The sequence below is a fragment of the Amia ocellicauda genome, chromosome 12, assembly GCF_036373705.1.
Source record: "Amia ocellicauda isolate fAmiCal2 chromosome 12, fAmiCal2.hap1, whole genome shotgun sequence".
NCBI lineage: Eukaryota > Metazoa > Chordata > Actinopteri > Amiiformes > Amiidae > Amia > Amia ocellicauda.
The window spans coordinates 7,812,333-7,837,094 of NC_089861.1; the positions used below are offsets into that span (position 1 = coordinate 7,812,333).

At 38.5% G+C, this 24,762-nt stretch overlaps 1 protein-coding gene across 7 annotated transcripts in view; it reads right to left on the minus strand.

Moving 5' to 3' along the window:
* Positions 1–950: 950 nt before the first annotated feature.
* fat1a (FAT atypical cadherin 1a) overlaps positions 951–24,762 on the minus strand; it is a 77,103-nt gene continuing 53,291 nt past the window's right edge. For 2 of the 7 annotated variants that reach the window (XM_066718238.1, XM_066718234.1), the window contains exons 10-29: positions 20,382–24,455; positions 16,594–16,790; positions 16,175–16,328; positions 15,066–15,299; positions 13,121–13,510; positions 12,756–12,970; positions 12,202–12,339; positions 11,870–12,013; positions 11,487–11,684; positions 9,702–10,503; positions 9,477–9,608; positions 8,883–9,040; positions 8,186–8,648; positions 7,885–8,038; positions 7,489–7,599; positions 6,738–7,375; positions 5,524–5,661; positions 3,566–3,625; positions 3,016–3,051; positions 951–2,396 (exon numbers count right to left, since the gene is read on the minus strand). In XM_066718238.1, coding sequence (XP_066574335.1) covers positions 1,771–2,396; positions 3,016–3,051; positions 3,566–3,625; positions 5,524–5,661; positions 6,738–7,375; positions 7,489–7,599; positions 7,885–8,038; positions 8,186–8,648; positions 8,883–9,040; positions 9,477–9,608; positions 9,702–10,503; positions 11,487–11,684; positions 11,870–12,013; positions 12,202–12,339; positions 12,756–12,970; positions 13,121–13,510; positions 15,066–15,299; positions 16,175–16,328; positions 16,594–16,790; positions 20,382–24,455 — 9,062 coding nt within the window. In that variant the 3' untranslated portion in view covers positions 951–1,770. Of the gene's footprint in view, positions 2,397–3,015; positions 3,052–3,565; positions 3,626–5,043; positions 5,103–5,523; positions 5,662–6,737; positions 7,376–7,488; positions 7,600–7,884; positions 8,039–8,185; positions 8,649–8,882; positions 9,041–9,476; positions 9,609–9,701; positions 10,504–11,486; positions 11,685–11,869; positions 12,014–12,201; positions 12,340–12,755; positions 12,971–13,120; positions 13,511–15,065; positions 15,300–16,174; positions 16,329–16,593; positions 16,791–20,381; positions 24,456–24,762 lie in introns of those variants that run through there. The other 5 variants (XM_066718239.1, XM_066718236.1, XM_066718235.1 and 2 more) reach the window with 5 other exon arrangements.

Consider the following 24,762-nt stretch of genomic DNA (forward strand, 5'->3'; position numbering starts at 1 on the left):
TCCCATAGAAAATCTGTGGAGGGAGCTGAAGGTTCGAGTTGCCAAACGTCAGCCTCAAAACCTTAATTACTTGGAGAGGATCTGCAAAGAGGAGTGGGACAAAATCCCTCCTAAGATGTGTGCAAACCTGGTGGCCAACTACAAGAAACGTCTGACCTCTGTGATTGGCAACAAGGTCAAATACTTATGTCCCTCATTAACATGCAAATCAATTTATCACTTTTTTGAAATGCGTTTTTCTTGATTTTGTTGTTGTTATTCTGTCTCTCACTGCTAAAATACACCTACCATTAAAATTATAGACTGATCATTTCTTTGTCAGTGGGCAAACGTACAAAATCAGCAGGGGATCAAATACTTTTTTCCCTCACTGTATGTGTGTGTGTGTATATATATATATATATATATATATATATATATATATATATATAAATACAATACATATATACAATCAGAGTGGATATTGATCAAGTCCAATTTCTTGTGTCAAATTTATGTCTCCGCATCTGTTTTGTATATGTCTCAGCAATTTGCATATACATAAACCCATTTTTAAAGACCATTTTTACAAGAACTGCACGTCTTTGGTTTTTAATGGTCAATGTAGTTTGTACATTAAATATAGCAAAAATCACGAACAAAAAATTCTAATAAATGAATCTGGTGTATTTGAACAGAATACAGTATCAGTTTATATATAATTACTTCTCTTGTTGCTTTCTTTGTGACTTCCAACACTAATAAGTTAGCACAATCAATACATTTAGTTCACACACCCTTATTGTGAAAATATAGCTGCATCCTGACTGCAGTTTTTGGTAAACATTTTTCTTTTTAATCCATTTCCATGAGTGATCGAAGTATTCACTTTACCAGTTCTGTGTAACAATTTTAAATATGTTTTGCAATTGAAAAGAGTAAATTAAAAAATTAAAATAAAACAAACAATGTTTTATTAATAATTTATTGCCAGTAGGAAATACTGAGCTAATGGCAGTATCCAATAAAAACCTTTACAAGACCATTGCATCTCTCACACAGATAAGACACTTCTAAAAACCTGTGTCAATGAAGATTTTTTTACTATAAATATAATGGGTCCCATGTTTGTGGTGGAAAAATAAAATGTTGCCATTTACAAACAAAAAACAAAAAATGCAGTCACTCATTTAAGACCCTTAAAATTAGCAAAATGTTACTGATACACATCACAGACTATTTGCTAAGCAGCTTGTGTTTTACATGTTTATGAAAAGACTCAGTGATAAAGATACAGTAAGGCTGATATAATGTCACACCACTACATTTGTTTTGGAAATAAAAAGCATAAAATATCTACAAAACCTAGTAAACCTTGAAATCAAAACTGTACATTGAAATTTACATAGACGTGAATGAGATTTTTTTGTTTTGTTTTAAAAAATTAGTCTCTGCATTGTTATAACTATATAAATACAGATATCACCTTGAAATGTTGATTTAATTTCCTCCCACCACAGTTCATCTGTTTTTCTAGTTCCTTCAAAAGTCTGTGCATGATGACAAACACCAAACCATTGGCACAGCCAGAGAAAAGGGAATCATTTTCCAGTACTGCAGGAGATGTGACATGCGCAGCTCACAGGCAATCTTTGCAAAGGAAGAAAGCACAGTTTTGAACTCTCTCTGATTGGAATGAGAATCAGCTTTTGATTTGTGTGTGCGTGTGTGTGTTTTAATTATTATATATTTTTTTAACTAATGTCCAGGCACTTTAGTTTGGATACAGTGTCAGACTTCAGTGTGCTGCTGGGAGTCGAGTGGAGGAATGGTCACGTCATCAAAGTGGCCTTCATCCCCACTTTCATAGTCGCTGAGCATGACCTCGGACTCCTCGCAGCACGCCGACATGTCGGAGCACGAGGCCGTGGATGTGTACAGAGACATTGACATGGCGTCGGCGTGGGGAACCTCGAAGTCCCCGCTGTAGCCCAGACAGTATGGAGGGAACGCTACCCTGTAACCACTGGGCCCAATGTCGGGGCCTTGCGGTTCCGGCAAGTCAGCAGGGTAGTGGTGGTGCGGAAGGTACTGGTTGAGGGTGTAATGCTGCGGTCTGCTCCGTGAAGATGAGCCGGGACTCGCTGTGGGGGGCAGATCCCTGGGAGGCTGTACGGACTGATCAAACTGGTCGGTGTATCCCGGGAGGGGAGGCAGTTCTTCGTGAACAGGGAAATCGTCTGGTGGTGGAGGGAAGTCGCTCTCGATGTCATAGCCTCCTGGGTAGTAGTCGGTGTCAATTACGTTGGGATCATTGTACAAGGGGGCTGGGGTCTCCACAACCTCAAACTGCGGGAACTCCTGGATTCCAGGAAGTTGGACACTTGGCATCCAATCTGATGTGTCCCAGTGGTAACCTGCCCAATGCAAGACAATTGTTAGATATCAGCTTGTATTTTTATTTTTTTATTTTTTTTTGAGTGCGAGTGTGCATGTGTGTGGGGGGTTTGCACACTGATATGGGGGGAAAAAGTTTGTGAGTCGAGTGGAGGAATGGATAAACACAATCATGCAAGTCAATGTCACACCAACATATTAAGCTGCATTAGTTCAAACTCAACAGCAAAACAAATCCACTTCCTATACACACGTTTCAAAAACAAAACTGGCAGACGACACAATAGAATATTTATGGAGGAAATCAAATTGTTTTTCATTAACTGCTGCTTGGAGGTGACCTTATAAAGTGGTTTGAAGACTTAAATGTTATAAATCATGTCTTATCAATGGTTAGATCAGACATGTTAGGATTGTATTCACACAAGGGTTTGTTAAATATGAAGGGCCTATCTGACAAATGTCAATTCACTGTGAAATACATGTTAACATGGAATTGAATTACTTGAAATGATAACATACAGTGACCTGTGTTTAATCCAAGTTGTTTTATTTGCTACAGGAAGCGTGAAGCCCGTGTTAAATTGAAAGGTGAGTAAATCACAATCAAGCAAACACAGAAATTCATGCAAAAGTCACCTCTTGGATTCTTGAGGTCATGAGCCGCAAAAGACTCTTTAGATGGCAAAGAGAGGAGAAGAGAAGAAAACATTTCAAGTTTAGAATCAAAAGGTAATGAGGGATAGGACAGGAATAAATAAGAGACTACCTAAGTAAAGATTGTCACACTTAAATCAAGGAGAATGGGGTGATGCCGTTTACTCAGTTAGACACATAGCTGTTTACATTTTAGCTGGAGGACAGTACACTTTTTTGTTTCCGTTTCCATTATATCATATATGTTATACAGCCACCTTCTTAATCCTGCTCTGCCTATAGCCTCTTTTAGGTCTGGGATAGTTTGGCCGGTATAATGAGGAAGGATTGTATTTGAATTTAAATTGAAAAATTCAAACTTTACCTTTCATTATGAGTCAAACATGCCAAAGGAATTAACAGGACGATCCTTAACATAAAACTCTTCCAAATAAGTAAACGGCATCTGTGAAGTTTTGACTATGACACAATACTAAAGACAGCACTACACACAGAAGACCACAGACTACTACGTATTAGGTAAAAAGAATACCTTCTTTTTCCACCGAGTCAACAACAGAATTGACAAGGTGTATTACAGTCACTATGGAGGCTTGTAAAAAAGGTAGGGAAGGAGCAAATGGAAAATAAAAAATAAAAAGTCTATCATTAGTACAAATTGCTTCAATACAAAACAAAAACAGATTAACTAAAATATATACGTCTCTCTCTGCCTCACTGGCAGATGTTTGGGGGGGGATTATCAGGTTTATCTATGAACACTAAAAGGGAGTCTTTACGAAATGTCTGGGTTTTCACAGCTCATCACAACACAAACTAAAACATACGATGAGGATTTTTCTGGAACATCAACTTGTACAGCATGGAGATGCTCATGATACCATTTACAGTAAGGAAGGAAGAACCGGTGACATTCTCCAGGATAAAAAAAAGGATATTCTCTGCATTTATATATAAAAAATATGCATATATACATACAGTATATAAATTACACTGATTATTTTGTAGTGGATTCAATAGTATTAAGATTACAAATAATTAAGAGGTATTCAAAGTAAAGTGGGTGATTGCGTTTTTAAATCACTATGGTATTAATAGTGCTTATAATAAGGATATTATATACTAATGAGCGACCAATTAGAGCACATATGGTATGCAGGTACTTTAGGACCACAAAGATGACAAAATTGTTTAAGTAACATTTGTACATTTTCTTTCCATATTAAACCTCCTGATAATTTACTGTCGATCCATTTCCATATCACAGGGAACAGTCAAAAACAAACAAAAATTATAGTCTTACTTTAACAGGCATACCAGAGAGGGGAGACATTTAAAAAAATGAACAGATGGATTTCAGCTTTTTACTATAAAAAAATAACTATGGAAAGAAAATTATACATATTTTACTTAACAGCTGCAGTGGCAGTATCTGGGGACGCCCCAATTTAGAATTGGGGAATATTAATCAACTTGGATGGACGGCACAACTCCTGTGTTCAACCCAGGAGCTATGCAGCTGACATACGTCCATGTGTGCTGCTAAGCCATGGCCTGGTAACATCCATACATTGATGTTATGATGCCAAGGACACCCTGGTGAATTCTGACGGTTTAAACAACTGCTCTCTCTTGTCAAGTGGAGGACTGATCAGCTGAGACACTACTGAGACTGTTAACTATAACTTTTAAAACCGCACAACATGTTCTTTAAGCATCTGTTTGTGGTTTGGATTAGTCATCAAATACAGAATTATATATATATATATATATATATATTCTTAAAGGTATTCTTTTTATCGTGTGTATATATATATACACACGATAAAAAGAATACCTTTAAGAATAAAAAGCTTTAAGAGCAAAATTAAGTTTCAGGAAGATTATATACATTACATGTTTTTTTCAAAGGAAGGAATAATGCAGAGAAAGACCTAGGAAGTTTTATCACTGGAGAATCTCAAAGCCTCTTCAGCTACTTCCTTCCTTACTGATGTGAATCAGACTTACAAGCAGCCCCTAGTTAAACGCTGCTCTCGCTCTGTGGTGAGATTTGATCCATATGGGAGCTAAGGCCGCAGTAAAGAAAAGGAAAAAAAGAAAAGAAAAAGAACAAATGACCCATAGCAACCTTACATACAGATACATGGTTTTGAAGCTTAAGGAGAGAGAGAGAATGTCAAGTCGAAAGGAAAAGGTTAAGATGTACAGATGTCTCTTGCAGACAGAACAACAGTTGCTACACATGGTATTCACTGAAAAAGAAAAAGGATTTTACTTGCATATAATTCCATATTTAGCACCGACAATGTGAGCATATTTGTATCTTTTACAAATTGCTTTCAAACTGTCTGATGTTAAAGTGATATTAGAAAACCACCTGAGCCTTTTGAGAAATAATGTACAGGAGCTTTACTGCGGTACATTTAACCCTGGGAAAAAAGTTAAATATGTCCTTTCATCTAATTTAGAGAATGACTGCATACATACCATTGTCATCACAGGATTCTGACTGAAAAGAGCTGAGAGAGTGGACCTCAGACATGCTCCCGCGGGTGTTGTACGGGTGACAAGCGCTGTCCTCTATTGGTTTCTTTGACAAGCAGGGATCAAGATCGACAACTTTTGCTAGAAAAGACAAGCCAAAAAATATTTACATTTCATACTGCAAGCATATGATACAGTATCTTGAAACTGCCAAGTGGTATTCAACCCAACTTGTCAACTGTGCTGACATAGTTGACTGGCAGGCACACACAGAGCATACTAAAACATGGCATGTTAGACAGATTGTTCCTTTTCACCACTTTGTGTGTGCCAAAGTAGGATAAGCCAAATAGGAATTCCATAACCCCATTTGCATCCTGACTTTCTATTATAAAGAACAAGCTAAAAAAAAATAAAAAAAATGTATTGAATATTAGCAATCTAGATCATACTACCATTAAAACCCATAATTACAGTAATACATTGGGATATAAAAATAAATAAATCTTTACAAAATAAATTGCTAGGATTTAAAGAGGTTTTACTCTAAAGTAACCATGGTTTTGGCTTTCTATATTTGTTCTTGTCATGTTAAATTGGAGTTTAGCGGTGTCTGTTGCTTTGATGTGTCCATTTTGGTTAAGCTACTTAAAGAGCTAAAGGAAGCGACATCAGTCATACAGTACATTGGTAATAGAATAAGACAGCAATTAGTCTAATCACCAGACATAACGTTCTGGTGATTCAAGCATAAATCAGAATGCCTTCTTGACCCCTCTCAAAACTTGATTGATTAAAGATGAAAACTTCAAAGTGTATATCTATATACACATACACAAAACAGCAAAAGGAACAAGCCGGGCCACCTGCTCTTAATGGACTGTACCCAAGGTTGTATGCCACTACGTGTTTAAACATTCTGGACCACATTGTACTACCAGCATTGATGGATAATCATGGTGATGGTCAATACATCTACCAAACATGGAAGTGTAGCACAGTGGATCAGAATTACACACATTTCAAGGCCTGTTTGGACTGTAAACCTTAATCCCACAGAACAACTTTGAGATGAACCAGAAAAAATTAAAACAGCAAGACAAGCTTTGATCAACTCCTCTCACTGCACTGGAAACTGCATTCCTTTGGCTATCATGTCTTTGTACATGTATTTATGTGCGGATACATACAAAACAAAATTAAACCAATGTACTCACTGTCATAGTCATAGTCCCAGCTGGGTTTCTGTATGGAGTCGCTATCTGATGGGGAGTTGGAAGGCGGAGGAGGAGGCAGATTTGGAGCCACACTGCAGACAGCCACTGTCTTTCTGTGGCCATGCATGGAGTCAGGGTTAAAGGTACTGAATTCTGGGTGTTCTGGTATTGCAGATCCTTCAAAGGAATTCCTGTCCAGGTTGTTTCTGGAGTCGCTGGGTATGCTGGGAGTGTATGAGATGGGCCTCACGGGCACTTGGGGAGGAACATCCGAATAAATGTTCTTGCTCAGTTTGGAATCAAAGTACGGCCTCTGCAAGAAGGAGTTGGTGGCACCCGAATGTTTATCGTCATCTTCTGACTTCGATTTCCGTGCCTTACACACTCTCTTGCGAAAGACGACAAACAGTAGGACTATGAAGAAAATGCTGACTACAAAAACTACAATTCCTATAACCTCTTCTAGTCCAATATTCCATGATGTTGAAACAAACTCGTTTCTGACTAATGCAATCTTATCGCAGAGATTTCCACCATATCCCTGGCTGCAGTTACAATGGTAAGAGCCATAGGTGTTTTCGCACAGGCCTCCATTTGAGCAAGGGTTTTTAACGCATTCATCAATGTCACTTATGCACCTGTAAAAGATGAAAGGAAAAAACGAATAAAGACTTGAAGTTTTGCTCAGAATGAGAAAGAAAAGTTGTGTGAGAGCAGGTGATATATATGTAAAAGGCAGACAAATACAAACCTCTCCCCGTGGAATCCTGACTCGCACTCACAAACAGGACCATCAAGACTGTCAATACATTTGCCACTGTTTTTGCAAGGATTATCTTTACAGTAAGGACCAAGCTGGCATCTGGAGATATGGACAGTAACATGATTCAGTTAGAAATACAGGACAGTTTATACAAAATTTAACATGCAATCCTGAATCTAGTTTTGAAAACAATACATTAAGTATTCAAGTTGTAGATTCATTGTTAATCAATAAGCTCTTACTTGAAGTAATCGGGCAGTATATCATAATAAAACACCCTCATACGGTATTCTTTCCCACCTCAGTCTAAAACTATATCCTAGTTTAAATGATGTGCAATGTTTCTCCAAAACAAAATGGAAAAGTAGAGACATCAAGCATTACCTTTGTCCGGAGTATTGTCCTCTACACTGGCATACAAAGTCGTCACTGACAGGAATACATGTTCCTCCATAAAGACAAGGGTTGGAAGCGCAAGCACTTGTGCTGATTTCACAGTGTGTCCCCATAAATAAGGCACTGCATTTGCAGAAATAACCTGAAAATTTAAAATCAAATTAGTAATATATAAGTAAACAAAGGGGCAAATGTAACACTTTAAAGGTAGGTGATAAATTAACAGTATGTTCTTCACGATGGATTGTTTGGATACAACATAAAGGGTGAAATATAAAGCTAAGCCCACCTCCATTTGGCAGTGAAGAGCAGATACCACCATTAGTGCAGGGGTTACTTGAACAGCCTTCTGCAGGAACCATGGCACAGCCAGGCACAACATCCACCATCTCCTCCATCACAGCATAGGCTCTCGCTTTGCTGCTCAGAGGCAGCTCTTGACCATTCAGGACGATGGACTCCATGCAGCCCCTGAGGCCATTACTGACAGGTGGACTCCTGCCATGCCTGGAGCCATGCTGGCGGACATGTCCCCCAAAGAATATGTTATTGTCTAAGTTGAGGGTGCGCAGTGTGCCAGGGGCGGTTCCAGAGGCAGTGTGAACCTTGTCTAGCACTAGCTTTGCATAATTCCCATCTACTTCCAGAGACACCGAGTGCCACTCTCCGTCATTGACCTGGATGCTGTGCACTGACACAATCCCTGGACCGCTGCCACAGTCAAATTTGTACTGCAATCTACCATTGCTGATCTGAAAGAAAAAAATACATAAATAAATTCCATTCCATTCAAGTTCAAAACTGGTCCCTGTCAAGGGAGACTTAAAGCTTCCTTAAAATAAATTGAACTAAAATAAGGAATTCCCCCTGGCAGATGCTTTTGGGAGGAAATAGCATTAGAATGAAACATCAGAATGTTTACTTTTATATATACTGCTTAAGTATCTATAACACAAGTATCCTATTATAGTAAGTGCATCACATACCTCTAGAATGCTGTAGTCTGTTCCTTTGGCATACATAACAGTAGCATGGCTTGAGTATGTTCTTAGCTTCAGGGAGAGTTTCATTTCCTCTTTGTTTTCACTCTCCATGAGACGGTATTTCACATAGCTGTTCCCACTGAATGTCAATGAAGGACCCCCTAAAGAAGATAAAGGGAAGGACACATCAAAAGGGTTAAGTCGGCAAGAAAGGACACTACTTTGATTCTGTGGCCTCCTGCTTCAATGTGAAGGGGGCAGGTTCCCAAACACATAAAAGTGAGAGAAAATCATTGTGCACTGACAGCTGCACTGAACATCTTAAAAATGAGTAGATATAATGTCATCCAAGTACAGCTATGGGGGAAAAGGAAATACAAGCAGAAGCCAGTGTTTGCATCAGTTTATGTCAGCTTTCATAGTATGTGGCAAGAGTTGAATTGCAGGAAGGAAACCACAATGTAAAGCTTTATTGCTGTCACTAACAACATTTTCAGAGACAGACAGAGAGAAGAGTGAAACCCTTTAGGGAGAAATAAAGTAATTCATCCTAGCAAACACTAGTAATGATCATAGTTTGAGTGTTTCTTTTTGTACCTATGCATTTTCCATTTTTACCATCTGGACACACACAGCTGTATTTCCCTTCTTTCTGGTCAGCCACACAATCGGTACCTTCAGGACAAGGATTACCTTCACAGAGCTTGCTATCCACGGTGCATTTCCCACCTTCAAAATTAAAAACAAAAATAAAACATAATACATTGTACTTATCAACATTAATGAAATAAAAAAAAATGCACTTTTCTGACACCAGCTTACCTTTACAGAGACACACTGCGGATCTCTGGTGCCGAGGGGTAACGAAACTCAGCCGGGCAGTGCTGTAGGTTGACATGACATTCTTGTCCAGACTAATTATTTCATCGCAGAATCGCAGAGGGCAGTCGAGCCCGGAGCAAAGCTTTTTAATGACTTTGACAATTCGTACGCCCGTCATCTCCTCGATCACTGCAACAGAGGTGTTGAGCTTGCGGAACAGCACCTCGTGGGAATGGTACGGGCTGCCCGATTTCTCCACGACAAGGAGCACGTCCAGATGGGAGGGAGGCTCCGACGGTTGAAGGCTGACAACCTGAATGTCAGTTCTTCTCACTCCGGCAATGTTCCTCAGAGCCCTCTGGAAGTTCCGCCAGTAGTCCCCGATGAACTCTTCAGGGGCAATATTGGCAAACCTGATGGCTATGGAGTTGTTAAGCATTTGCTGAGTGACCTGTCTCACATGAACATTGATGTCTGAAGCTACAGTAAACCTGCCATCGGTGACGGTGACGTTAAGGGGATAGTGCCCGACGTCCAGGCCCTTGCGTGCGATGAGTTTCCCGTCTGTGCTGGAGACCAAGAATAGATTGCCAGATTGCGAAACCAGGCTGTATGTCAGTGTGTCATAAATATCCTGATCTGTAGCGTGGATCTTTCCAAGGACACCACCAGAGTACTCTTCTCCGTGGGTGGCTATGAAGATTTCTAGTGGAAGGATAGCTGGAGGGTAAATGCTTTCTTCAATAACTTTGATGCTGATGAATGTGGATGAAAGCAGTTGAGGTTTCCCACTGTCAGCCACCTAAGAATAGAAACATTCAAGTATTCCAGTGTTAATTAAAATGTATCTTTTCAAGTGTGTCAGTAATCTGCTTTACTTAACATAAAGCAACCTTCCTCTCCATTATCACTTCAACTATCCTGCATATCTAAAGCATTTCACAAAGCACATTTTTATAGAATGACAGTATTATTCTGGTTTGAATTAGTACATTTCACAGTAGTGGGTTAATATACCAAAAGACTGTTTTCAGATTAATTTTGTAAGATTTTGAAGTGACATTAAATGCATACTGTTTAAAAAAAAAAAAAAAAACACTCCAGGGATGCTTAATGATTTTCCAACAGAAGAGGGCGCTTTAAGCATTGCCTTTTGCAGCTTTTATTATATTTCAAGATTTAATGGAGAGACCTTTTCCATGTTTCCAGTTATTATTACAAAAATAAAAACAGTATTTACAGCTGTACATTATACTGCCATCAGATTGATTTCATGTAACGCAATCCTAAAACATACTCAATTTGGAAATCAGCACTTTAGAATTTTGTACTTTTTCGTTAATAATCTTATCACAAGAGACATAGCACTGTAAAATCCATGTTTTGGAAAGAAATGAACGGTCACATTAATTGCATAAGACAGCACTGCGCTGTTTACAGCCCAAAAAATTTAGAGTCTGCAATCTTGTGTTCTGGCAAGCTTTTAATGCTTAACAAGGTATGCAGCCCCTTGTGTTTGTACGGATCATTTCATTTTCATTAGATTCATACAGAAATGCCTGTTACTAATTCAATTTTACATAATCTGAAAATCAGGATGACCCCACAAGCACTGCTTAACCATCAAAAGCCAAATGTTTACAGCTTTCTGAAGGGCAGGAATGTGTTTTTTTGGATAGATTATTCCACAGTGTTTTCCAAACTAAGTCCGCAGAATTAAGCTATAACAGCTTACTGCATTGTATAAACTGTTCATTGAATACGGTGGAAGGCTATTTGTCACACCTGAGCATGAAGTACATAGTGGTCCTTTATTGCACGGTTCAGTGGTCCTGAAGCTGTAACCACCCCCTGCTGGTTGATCTCAAAAGCATTTCCTTCATTTCCACTAATAATTGTGAAGGAGAATGGAGGCCCATTGTGAGAAGCATCTTTATCCGCCACTAATAACTGGAGCACACTGGCACCAACAGGTCTGTTCTCCTGAAACACAAACAGGACATTCACAAAATATTTTAGTGAGACATCATACAAATATGACAGACTCTTTAGGAACAAAGAGCTTGAATCAAAAATCCACCATCTGGCAAAGTTGTTCATTTTCTAAAACTGACAAGAGGGATATCATTTTGTATTTATTTTTTCGCCATTAATGCCAGCTGTGTTACCTGGATGATGACACTATAGTTGGCCTGTGAGAATACGGGAGCATTATCATTCACATCAGAGACATCTATGTTGATAGTAGATGTGCTGGACCGAGGAGGATTTCCATTGTCTAAGGCAAGCACGGTAAGTGTATATCCAGATATCTGTAAATCAAACAATTGACAAAAAAGGGGAGTATTTTACAAATTTTGTTTCAGCTTTGTACATAACAGACAGTAGCATGAATGAAAACTCTCAGGCAGTACCTATTCAAGTTTGGAAACCCCTCAGTAAGCAGAGAAGAGGGTTACCTCTGCAAGTTGTAATGGTTTTTTGTTGACATTGTACCCACCTTTTCTCGGTCTAATCGTCGGGCAACTTTGACCTCGCCTTTGAGGGAATCAATCGTGAATGGGCTGCCCTGATTCCCATTGACAATTGAATAGTGGATGTGGCTGTTAGAGGGGCCATCAGTATCATCTGCCATGACCTAAAGTGATGACACAACCATTTCATAATCAACCCAGAGGACAACTTGCACCTGTTTTAATAAATAGTTCTTAATGGCAGACACAGCTCCAGTTCCAGTAAATATTGACTATGTTCCCCAGGGAAATTACTGCTTGTTGTGAATTCAGTAGGCTGGTTCAAACAGATATTAAAATCTAATTTCTTGATAGGTAATTTATATTCAGCCTTGTTTAGAAGGGAATCATAAATTAACTTCCTATTTCAAATAAACCTTAAGGGGCCTAATCCAGATTTAAAATGTTTTTTTTTTTTTTTTGCCAAATGCATTCTAATTAAAAATAACATTAAATGGAAACAAACTAAATGATGTACTTTACTTATTAACAACAAGATTAATGAGTTTCAGCGATTCTATAGAAACAAGAAAGCGCGTACAGCAATCACAATTTTCCCCAGTTCAGCATCTTCACTGATGACTGCAGCGTAGACCTCCTGGCTGAAGGTTGGACTGTTGTCATTGATATCTGTCAAGTTGATATTCACTGTGGCCATATCACTGAGAGATGGTGTGCCTCCATCAGTGGCTTCAACTGTGAGGTAGTACTCATGGGAAGATTCATAATCCAGACTCTCAATCACAAAGATGTCACCTACAGGAATGGGCGAGGCAGACAATTAAATAAACACATCAAATAGTGTGTGTTACAGAGATGATCCTCTATGGCAGCAATTACCCTCCACTGTCAATACCATCCAATTTTTAACAACTGCAATGCAACGCGGTTAGAGATGGGACATACCTGTGTCAGAGTCGATGCTGAATTTCCCGTGCTCGTTGCCACTGACAATGGCGTAGGATATTTCGGCATTTGCTTCAATGTCTCTGCTGGCGGCGAAAACACGAACGATCTGTGTCCCCACAGCCACGTCCTCAGAAATGGTGGCAATGTATTCTCTGTGCTCAAAGACCGGAGGGTTGTCATTGATATCCAGCACGGACACAGACACGATGCAGACAGTAGAGAGCCGGCGCGGGGAACCGTAATCGGTTGCCCTTGCTCGGAGCATGTAAACGGCTTGCACCTCCCTGTCCAGAGGCTTCTCCAAACTAATGATGCCAGACTGCTCATCGATAGAGAATTGACCGTCTGCAGAATCCACAAATGAATAGAAGACGTCGCTGTTCGTGCCTTAAGAAAGTAAAGAAAAACAAAATCAAATGGGTAAGAGAACCATATGAAATCAAAATTAGACTAAACACATTTTAGTTATTCAAATGCTAAAATCACCATTGCCAGAATTTAGCCAGTTGGAAATAAGAATACATATTTTCCCAGTGGATGTCTCCTTCTATTGTGGTTTCCTAAATGACTTTTGCTGGAATTTGTTAATTGTATTATGTTAATTGAGCCAAATCACTTAGGAAACTTTTTTCCCATCAGTAAACAATAATAAACAAATTCCTTTGACTCTAATCCTTTGCGACTCCCAATTAAATGTACATGTTCAGGCCGAATGAGTTTGGTCACAATTAGAAAAACATCCGTTCGGCCAAGATTAGAGAAGCAGTCCCTTACAATCATCATTAGTATAAACTGCTGGTGTTTGTGATTAAGGGAAGATTCACATGGATGGAAAATTGCATGGAGATAATGCTGCTGGTTAGAAAGAGGAATGTGCTCTCACAACTTTCTCTTATCATAGATCATGAGACATTACTTTGCTCCCTCATCCTTTATAATCCCAGGGATAAGCTTCAGTTACCTGGATGCAAGTTTATCTGGTTGCAAGAAATGTGGCTGAAATACTTAAAGTTTTTAAGTGTTTACTCAGAGTAGCAGTTTCACCATTCAAGTGTTAAATAAATAAAGCTTTGATCACTAAAGTTGTTTCAACATCATACTACTAAAAAAAATATTAAAAAATGCAATAATAGGTTTAATAATTGCAGATTTCTGGTTATGGGTCACATTTGTTTTTACGATCCACACCCTATACAAACATGGTTTGATTCTCTGTATCATAAGTATGCATCTCTGGTTATTGTTAAACATTATTTTCTGAAGCGAAGTATGAGATCACTGGTGTGATTGAATAACCCAGTTGCTTTTTCCTTATGAGCAAATTATTCTCAGAATACAATTACTATATTATCCAATTTATTTTTCCTCCCCACAAAGATGGAATCATTAATCAATAACATTGATACAAATATCACTGTTCAGACCTAATCAAAGTAGCTGTAATGTTTTATACTGGAAACTACATTTTCATATGAAATGGAAAATATGAAGACTAATTGTCTGATAAATTAATTGCACTGTAAAATATCTGGCCTATTAGCAGAGTGATAAGACTAAATTCAAAGCAATAGAATGCCACATTAACACTTCACTGGGCAAGGGAGAAATTTCTGCGGTAACTCAGCAAAGTCTATTAATTGTAATTGACTTTCAGGGTAGGAATATACATTATAAAGACTATACCGAAATTGAGAGATCACCCATTATTTGTTGTATTATGTCCAAATACAGAGTCCAAAGATGCACAGACCTTTTATGAAAAAGACCGGCTATATATTTCTGATATACCAACATGTAACTCCCATTCAGTACTGTTGTATACAACAATCACTTGCACAATAACACAAAGAAAAAAGAAAAAAAAAAGAATGAAATAGAAAGCAGAAACAAAGTAGAAAGACAGTGAAGTACACCTTCATGAAGAACATCTTCCCTTTCTTACCTATATCAAGGTCAGTTGCTTGTAGTCGTGCGACAAATGTATGCAGCTCTGTGTTTTCAAACACAGTCACAGTGTATGGATCTGATGTGAACTGCGGTGCATTGTCATTCACATCTTCCACAGTCAAGACAATGTCTGCCTGACAGAAACGGTTTCCTCCATCTACAGCTTTCACAACAAGGTTATAAACATCCTCTTTCTCACGATCAAGAGGGAGCAGGGTTTTGAGTTCACCTGTAAGAAAATAAAGATGCTTTCAATACTACCATACTTACACTGGTAAGATATCTTGTTTTAGCAGTTTAATGTATTACTTTTTTGTATTATTATACATTACCAAATTATCATTCAGGCATCAGACTGATTATTAGTTATTTGATTTCCATATATTAGTCCATTGTATGAAGGAAAATCCACTGAATTTAAATTTATTTTTACATGTCTTACACTCACTTCAAATCAAATCCATCACCTAATGAGATCACACAAAAAAGGGCACACACAAAGCACTATGTAAATGGGGACTCGTTAGCTTTAATTTTCTTTCATCTTAATGGCTAAGAAGTACAAATGCACTCAACCCAAGTAATGGGTCTTCCAAGAAAGAAAAAAAAAAAAACACAACTGAAGAATGGCTGCCGGCTAAGAGCCATTTTGAGTGTAGGAGAGGGAATTGCATCCCTAAGCTTTTAGTTGAGAGTCGAGAAAAAGTTCAACATTTTTGCTTGTAATAATCCTGTTGTTTTTTTTTGTTTTTTTTTATGGTAAATCTCCTAATACATTAAAACAATTTGAACATGGCAGTACTTCTTGAATTTAGGCCAGCAAAGTTGGCCAACTTTTAAATTCTCAGTAACCATACAATATACTTTAGAAATTTAGTTAAATAAACCATTAAAATCTTGTTCTAGATTACAATGCCTTAAAATATTCTTAAAGTCTGTGAACACAGAATTTTATAGGCCCTTTGTTTAGGAGTACATTTACTTTAAAGAGACTTAAAATTTGAAAAACCTTCATTTTATAAACCTTGGTCTCCAGACAGTAGATATTTTTGGTGTTTGGTATGAATAGGTGTTAATTGTGATTGTTTACAAAAAACATCTTACCAGTGTCTATGTCCATAGTGAATTTCTCAGATCCTGTCCCAAAGAGCAGATAAGAAATTTCCGCATTTGATCGGATATCAGCATCTGTTGCAGAAACCTGTAAAATCAGTTTTCCCGAGGATGCATCCTCTGAGACGGTTTCCGTGTATAACATCTACGAAAATGATATTGGTAGAAGTTAATATTCAGGAAATACAATAGCCAATATTAAAACCAATAGCACTTACAATTACTTACAAATAGTATAAATCTACAGAATGGTTTACTACTAAGTCTTTTATTGTGTAAGTTGTGTAAATATTTATTTTCCAAAACTGAGTTTGAAACCCTTGAAGAAAAAATTAAATGAAAATACCTGACAACTATAACCCATGGAGCCCCTTTGCCATCTACAGATATCATGACATTTGGAAAAGTACCTTTTCACAAACAGGGCTGTTGTCGTTTGCATCGAGGACCTTAACCTCTACCACTGCCTTTGCCACAAATGTCCCATCAGTAGCTGTGATATTTAAGAGGTAATTGTCTCTCTCTTCTCTGTCGAGGGGCTTTCTGACAGAGACCTTCCATTCATTCTGAATGTGTTCAATAGCAAATTGTCCCAGAGGGTCTCCGCCTGAAAAGTCAATGGAAAAGTGTCATTCAAACTAATGAACAATACAGCCATTTAGCTGAAAAGTAGGACTAGAGATGCTTGCAACAAAATAACAGGCCCTCTTGCAGAGAAAGTCTGAATGGCCTTTAAATACATCTGTTAGCTATCCATGCTCCACAATAGGCCTGTTGTGAAAATTCAACATTGTGCTCTTTGAAACTGAAGCACCATATATATATAAAATATATATATATATATAAAAAAATATTCTGTCTCTTTATCATTTCACTTTCCCTTTTAGTATAGTTTACTGCTCTACTAGCTGCATGACTTACTCTGTATGCTTTTAATTATTAATGGATTCATGAATTGTGCATCTTCACAATTACCAAAAACTGAACTACACTGTAAGCGTCCAAGACTATATTACTAAAGTCTATAGCTGTGAGGTCACCCAAATGTTCTGCTTCAGAAACCAAACTGGAGCCTTACATCTATTATTATGTTTAATTACAGGCAAGTCATTAGTGAAAACATCTGGCAGCGCACCTAAGAATATCTCTCCTTCAACTAGGGCAGACAGATATTTCTGCAATTGTGAAATGTGCCCCAATAAAGTATGTGACAACAAAGGCAATACCAGTTAATAATGGACACATGCAATACACAAGACAGAAATTGAAACACTTTCAAAGTTAATTAAAAATGAAGGGAAGACGACATATCTCAAGAAACAACTCCATATTGATATGTAAACCTTAAGAATGACTAACACATTCATGATGGCCAAATGTACAACTTTAATTAAACCCTTTTCCACAGTTATACATGTTAAAGTTGCTATTAACCTGTTTGTAACTTATCTTCCAATCACAGGAGATTACTATAAGGAAATGTGAAAGGGCCAATAGGCATCAAATTCAATAATAAAAAGTAATATTTTATTTGTTAATTTCTTTCAATTTAAGGAACAATTTACACGTATAATCTTAAAATATGCTTAATTTCTGAAAACAGCTGGGAGCTCTTTTCTGTCTATACTATTTGTATTTTGATATTAATTTAACCCATGATAGTTCTGAGCTCTGTCAGAGAAGTGTTTTTAGAATTAATAGATTTTCAGTTTAATAATGGATGTTAGATTTTTAATATTTAGATTACTTTTTTATTTAGATTAAAAACCAACTTATTTGTTTCCTTGCATGATGCTACATTTAGGAAAATAAATCTTAATACCAATAATATAATAAAACATGCCTCAAAAAATAAATATATTTTACATTAGAGATATACTGACTGCACCAAGTGTTTCAAATTGTGTTACCATTTTGTATTAAAAGATTGATTTATTAAAAACAACCATAACTGAATCAAACCCAAAACCATACAACTTTACTACACTTCTAAGTAAGACCTACTGGTACATTTCTAATGAAAACACTTAACATTGACTTAACAAGCGAAAACCATTTTTATCTGGTTGCAAGAAATGTGGCTGAAATACCAGCTTAATATTTCAAAGCACTTGATCATAATTATTGTTGTTGATTTAAGATAAAACTGCAAACAGAATTATAAAATCCACAAAAAAAAAAAAGATTTGATTATGGAACTAAACTGGATAGGGAAATCTCATTTGTAAACATAAGGCTGCCTAATTATTTAGTGTTGTATACTGTGTATCAGTAAACATCAGAGCTAATATTGAAGTACACATTTCTCATAATATCCCTAGATACAGCATTAAACTTGACACAATTACATGCATACAAGTTAATTAGCGCCAGGGGGTGTATGTTTCCCTAGTTGATTTAATACTGTAGTTGAGAGAATTAGGATTTAATTTGTATTTTTTTAACTGAATCTTTAGAACCAAAATTCACAGCCTGTGAGTCTCCGATCAACAGGATTAACCTAAATTCCTTTTTGGACGCTATATACAGTGAGGGAAAAAAGTATTTGATCCCCTGCTGATTTTGTACGTTTGCCCACTGACAAAGAAATTATCAGTCTATAATTTGAATGGTAGGTGTAATTTAACAGTGAGAGACAGAATAACAACAAACAAATCCAGAAAAACACATTTCAAAAAAGTTATACATTGATTTGCATGTAAATGAGGGAAATAAGTATTTGATCCCCTATCAATCAGCAAGATTTCTGGCTCCCAGGTAACGAGCTGAGATTAGGATGACTCTCTTAAAGGGAGTGCTCCTAATCTGTATAAAAAGACACCTGTCCACAGAAGCAATCAATCAATCAGATTCAAAACTCTCCACCATGGCCAAGACCAAAGAGCTGTCCAAGGATGTCAGGGACAAGATTGTAGACCTACACAAGGCTGGAATGGGCTACAAGACCATCGCCAAGCAGCTTGGTGAGAAGGTGACAACAGTTGGTGCGATTATTCGCAAATGGAAGAAACACAAAATAACTGTCAGTCTCCTTCGGTCTGGGGCTCCATGCAAGATCTCACCTCGAGGAGTTTCAATGATCATGAGAATGGTGAGGACTCAGCTCAGAACTACATGGGAGGATCTTGTTAATGATCTCAAGGCAGCTGGGACCATAGTCACCAAGAAAACAATTGGTAACACACTACGCCGTGAAGGACTGAAATCCTGCAGCGCCCGCAAGGTCCCCCTGCTCAAGAAAGCACATGTACAGGCCCGTCTGAAGTTTTACAATGAACATCTGAATGATTCAGAGGAGAACTGGGTGAAAGTGTTGTGGTCAGATGAGACCAAAATCTTTGGCATCAACTCAACTCGCCGTGTTTGGAGGAGGAGGAATGACCCCAAGAACACCATCCCCACCGTCAAACATGGAGGTGGAAACATTATGCTTTGGGGGTGTTTTTCTGCTAAGGGGACAGGACAACTGCACCGCATCAAAGGGACGATGGGCCATGTACCGTCAAATCTTGGGTGAGAACCTCCTTCCCTCAGCCAGGGCATTGAAAATGGGTCGTGGATGGGTATTCCAGCATGACAATGACCCAAAACACACAGCCAAGGCAACAAAGGAGTGGCTCGAGAAGAAGCACATTAAGGTCCTGGAGTGGCCTAGCCAGTCTCCAGACCTTAATCCCATAGAAAATCTGTGGAGGTAGCTGAAGGTTCGAGTTGCCAAACGTCAGCCTCGAAACCTTAATGACTTGGAGAGGATCTGCAAAGAGGAGTGGGACAAAATCCCTCCTGAGATGTGTGCAAACCTGGTGGCCAACTACAAGAAACGTCTGACCTCTGTGATTGCCAACAAGGGTTTTGCCACCAAGTACTAAGTCGAAGGGGTCAAATACTTGTTTCCCTCATTAACATGCAAATCAATTTATAACTTTTTTGAAATGCATTTTTCTGGATTTTTTTGTTGTTATTCTGTCTCTCACTGTTAAAATACACCTACCATTAAAATTATAGACTGATCATTTCTTTGTCAGTGGGCAAACGTACAAAATCAGCAGGGGATCAAATACTTTTTTCCCTCACTGTATAACAGAACACCGAGCATTGATACCTTTGTTTTTTTGAAACTTGGTTTGATGCAGACTTTTAATATACCTTTCGGATATCTCTGAATGTGAGGCTGAAGAAGTTTGTGTACAATGTTTACCTGTGATGTAGTAGCTGATTTTTTTGTTGATCTCTTCGGAGTCGGCATCTGTAGTGCTCAGGATTGCAATGACTCCACTTGGGGGAGGGTCATCTTCACTCACAGTGCCTTTGTAGATTTCGGCTGTGAAGCGTGGGGGGTTGTCATTCACATCAGCAACAGTCACCTCTACCTGAGTGCTGGCCAACAGCTGCACCTTCTCTCCACGGTCAGAAGCTACCACTGTCATCGTGTACGTGTTCTGCTTCTCACGGTCAAGCTCCTTCAGTGTTGTAATCCAGCCAGTCTCGCTGTTAATGGCAAACAGCTCCAGAATCTCCTCTGTTTCTTGTGTCTGATGTAGGCTGTACATAACTTGGCCATTAGAACCAGAGTCCAAATCTGTTGCTTTTACTTGAATCACTGGGGTTCCCCCTGGCAAGTTCTCCACAATGTATCCTTTGTATGGGTTTGATTCAAACTCAGGGCTATTGTCATTGACGTCTTTTATTTGGATGTTAATATCTACAGGAGAGACTACTTCATTACCTTCATAATTACTCTGTGCTAGCAACATAAGCTGGTACCATTTAGTTGTTTCATGATCAAGGTTCTTCTTGAGTTTTAATCTTCCAGTGTCTCTGTCAATAACAAAGGCCTCGTCTCGGTTACTCTCGGCCGTGTTCCCTTTGACCAGGCTGTAAAATACAGGCTGTTCACTCTCTGCTTGGATGACATCAATCTCTGACCCCACAGACAGATCTTCAAAGATGGCAAATCTGTAGTGTGGCTCAACAAACTTAGGTACCGGTGCTTCAGGGGCAAGTATTCGAATATAAACTGGGATAACAGATTCTTTAGAGGGGCTTCCAGCATCCTTTGCCCTCACATAGAAGGCATAGAGATCATTTTCAAGTCCAATTAAGCTTTCTTTTGTGACAATTATACCACTGAAAGGGTGAACTTCAAAATTTTCTTCAACATTTTCAGAGTCTGCTTCAATAGTATAAGCAATATCGGCATTGCTTCCTTCATCGGCATCTGAAGCTGCGATTTTAACGACCGTTGTCCCTTTTGGGACATCTGAGGCAACATTAACTCTATATTCTGATGCCCTAAATTGTGGGGCATTGTCATTGATATCAGTAAGGATTACGTTTATTGTGCAAAACCCTACTTTTCCACCTCCATCTTTGGCCATCAGATTGATTGCAATTACTTTCTCTATTGTGTTCTCACGATCAAGGCTCTCTAGTGTGAAAATTTGTCCTTCTTCATTGACAGAAAACTTATCTTTTGCAAAGTCATTTACAATATAGTATGTCACTTGGCCATAGGTACCAGAATCTTCATCGCTTACTTTGGTTTCAGCAACCAATTGTCCAACAGGAGAGTTCTCGGCAAGCTCTACCACATAATCTAGCTGACCAAAGGAAGGATTGTGGAAGTTGGCTCCAATTACTGCTACCTTGACTTGAGCTGAACTTCTAAAGACACCATCTGACACTGACACGTTGAGACTATAAGAAGGATCCATTTTCAGCCGGTGGTGTTGCGAGATTGTAATAACTCCGCTTTTGCGATCAATTTCAAAATTCTGATGCTCATTTCCAGAGACGATGGAATACTCTAGCTTTCCAGCATCTGAACTGTCAGCATCAGATGCCTGAACATGTGTCAAGAAATGTCCACCAGGAGCAAGCTCACTGACTGTCGCTTCATAAAGCAGCTGCGTGAAAAGTGGAGGGTTATCATTCAGGTCAGTCACGTGAACTATAACGCTTACATCACCGGTTAGTGCCGGCACCCCTCCATCCACAGCCCTCACTAGCAAATGATGCTGCTGCCTCTCTTCATGGTCCAACATTGTACTCGTCACAATTACCCCACTATCACGGTCTATGCTGAAGTAATTTGAATTCTTGCCACCATCTTCTAATAACTGGTATGAAATGATTTGGTTGTTGCCAGAATCGGAGTCCATGGCCACTACCTGCAGTACTGATGTGCCAATTACAGAGGCTTCTGAAAGGCTGACTTCATAAGACTTTTCCTTAAATAATGGAGGGTTATCATTGACATCTTCCAAAATGATATCAACAAAAACATCAGAGCGGGCCCCAGTTAGTGAGTCTGTTGCTCTGACGTTTAACTTATAGGCTGGGTGCATCTCAAAATCTAGCGGGACAATTACATGTATGACTCCAGTGTTGAAGTTTATAGAAAACTGTCTAAATGGGTCTCCTTCAGTGATGCTGTACACAATGCGAGGTCCTTCTGATCCATTGGCCTGCACATGTGCTACTGGAGTATGTAGCTGAATATTCTCTGGAATTTCAATTCTGTAAAATTGCTTTTCAAACACTGGCATGGCTTTGTTCACTATGACAATTGGTACTTCAGCTGTTGCAGAGAGGGCTGGATCTCCTCCATCTTGAGCCACAACAATAATGACATATTCAGAATTCAAGGTCTCCTGTTCGAAGGACTTTTTCAGTGTAATTTCACCCAGGGGGCTTATCTGAAAGTATTCGTGATGTTCATTTAAGTGGTAGTGAACCTCACCATTCCTGCCAATGTCCCCGTCTACTGCAGTGACTTGTCTAATGACATCTCCGACTTCAGCATCCATTTGAACTATAGCATAATATGGTAAATTAACAAACTTTGGTATGTTGTCATTTTTATCCTCTATAGTCACCTTCACTAGGACATGGGCAATTCCAGATGACTTTTTCTCCTTTGTCACTTCCACAACTATATCATAAGCATCTTGCTCCTCACGGTCAAAAGGTATTCCAGTTGTTGATAAGACCCCTGAGGTGTGGCTAATTTTAAACTTTCTGTCTGGATTTAAAATGGTGTAAAAGAGTGGTTCATTTATATGATTGCCCACAGCAGTAATAACTGCAAGAGTTTTAGGTTCTGAAGAGTTCTCTTGAACTGAAGCAGTGTACGTGTTTTCAGTGAACTTTAGACTACTTTCCTTATTTTCTCTTACATTTATTTTCACTGATGCTGTTCTAGGAAATCTTCCATCAGAAACTCTTACAGTCAGCTCATACCTGCTTCGTAAATGGGTTGTATTTTGAATGGAAATAACACCTAAATTAGGGTCGATCTTAAACTTCTCTCCTATGTTGCCATCTGTAATGGAGAAAATTATTTTTGAATTTGGCCCAGAGTCAGCGTCTGTAGCATTTACTGTAATTACTTTTACACCTTTATATGTTGGTACTAAAACAGATGTTTCATAGACCTCCCTGCTAAAGACTGGAGAGCAGTCATTGACATCAATAACTTGCACTGTAACATTGGCAGCAGTCTCTGCAAATAAGTGGGGAGCTCCCATGTCATGGACTTGCACTGTGAAGTAGAAAATGCTTTTTTGCTCATAATCCAGACTTGTTATTGTGCGAATAGCTCCTGTACTAGAATCAATAGCAAAATAGTTGTGGGCAGATGGTTCAACAATTTGATAAACCAGCATGGCATTTGATTCCCTGTCAGCATCTGTGGCTCGAATTACAAGTGGAGAATTCTTCTTGGATAAAACCACAGTGTTCACTGGAGCAGCCTCGCTTATCATCCCTATGAATTCTGCTTGCGTGAAGACTGGGGCATTGTCATTCTCATCCCGGAGATGAATTAGGAGGGTAGTGTTGCTGGACAATGCAGCCATGTTTGTGCCTTGCACGGTCAGCTTGTATGAGGGCAAAGTTTCGTAATCAAGTAGCTTCTGAGTTATGACAACGCCAGAGTTTGGATTGATGTCAAATGCGCTGTTGATATTTCCATCCTTAATTTCAAAGAAAACAGAGGACTGACTGGATGCTGAAACTAAACCAACAAAACTTCCAATGATTACACTTTCACTAACTTCTGCAGAGAATTCAGCCTTAGCAAACTTGGGTGCTGCATTATCTGAAATGGTGACAGCGATGTGGACGGTTGTCAACACACTCAGTGGAGAAAGTCCTTTATCTGATGCTTTCACTGTGAGTTCAAACTGATTCTTTCTGCTGCGATCAAGTTCTTTTGCAACTGTAATAGTGCCAAGAACTGGATCAATAGCAAAGGAATTTGCAACATTTCCTGAAAAAAAAAATAAAAAAATGATTTATTACCATATAAATAGAGGCATCGATTCTCGTTCTGAACAATCACGCATCTCTACATTAACACTGTAATTTTTGTTTCCTGATGCTTACAAATTAAATTAAAACCACGAGGAGATTATGCACAAAGCCAAACTAACAGCTTTCATTAGCATAATTGTAATTTCTGAGTGACAATTGCTGCAGATTTACGTTTGCATTGATTGTGTAATTGCACAGAATTTAGTTACTTATCACTTCTTCAATACTGAAGTAATTAACTGCACTTTACACTTCTGTGTCCT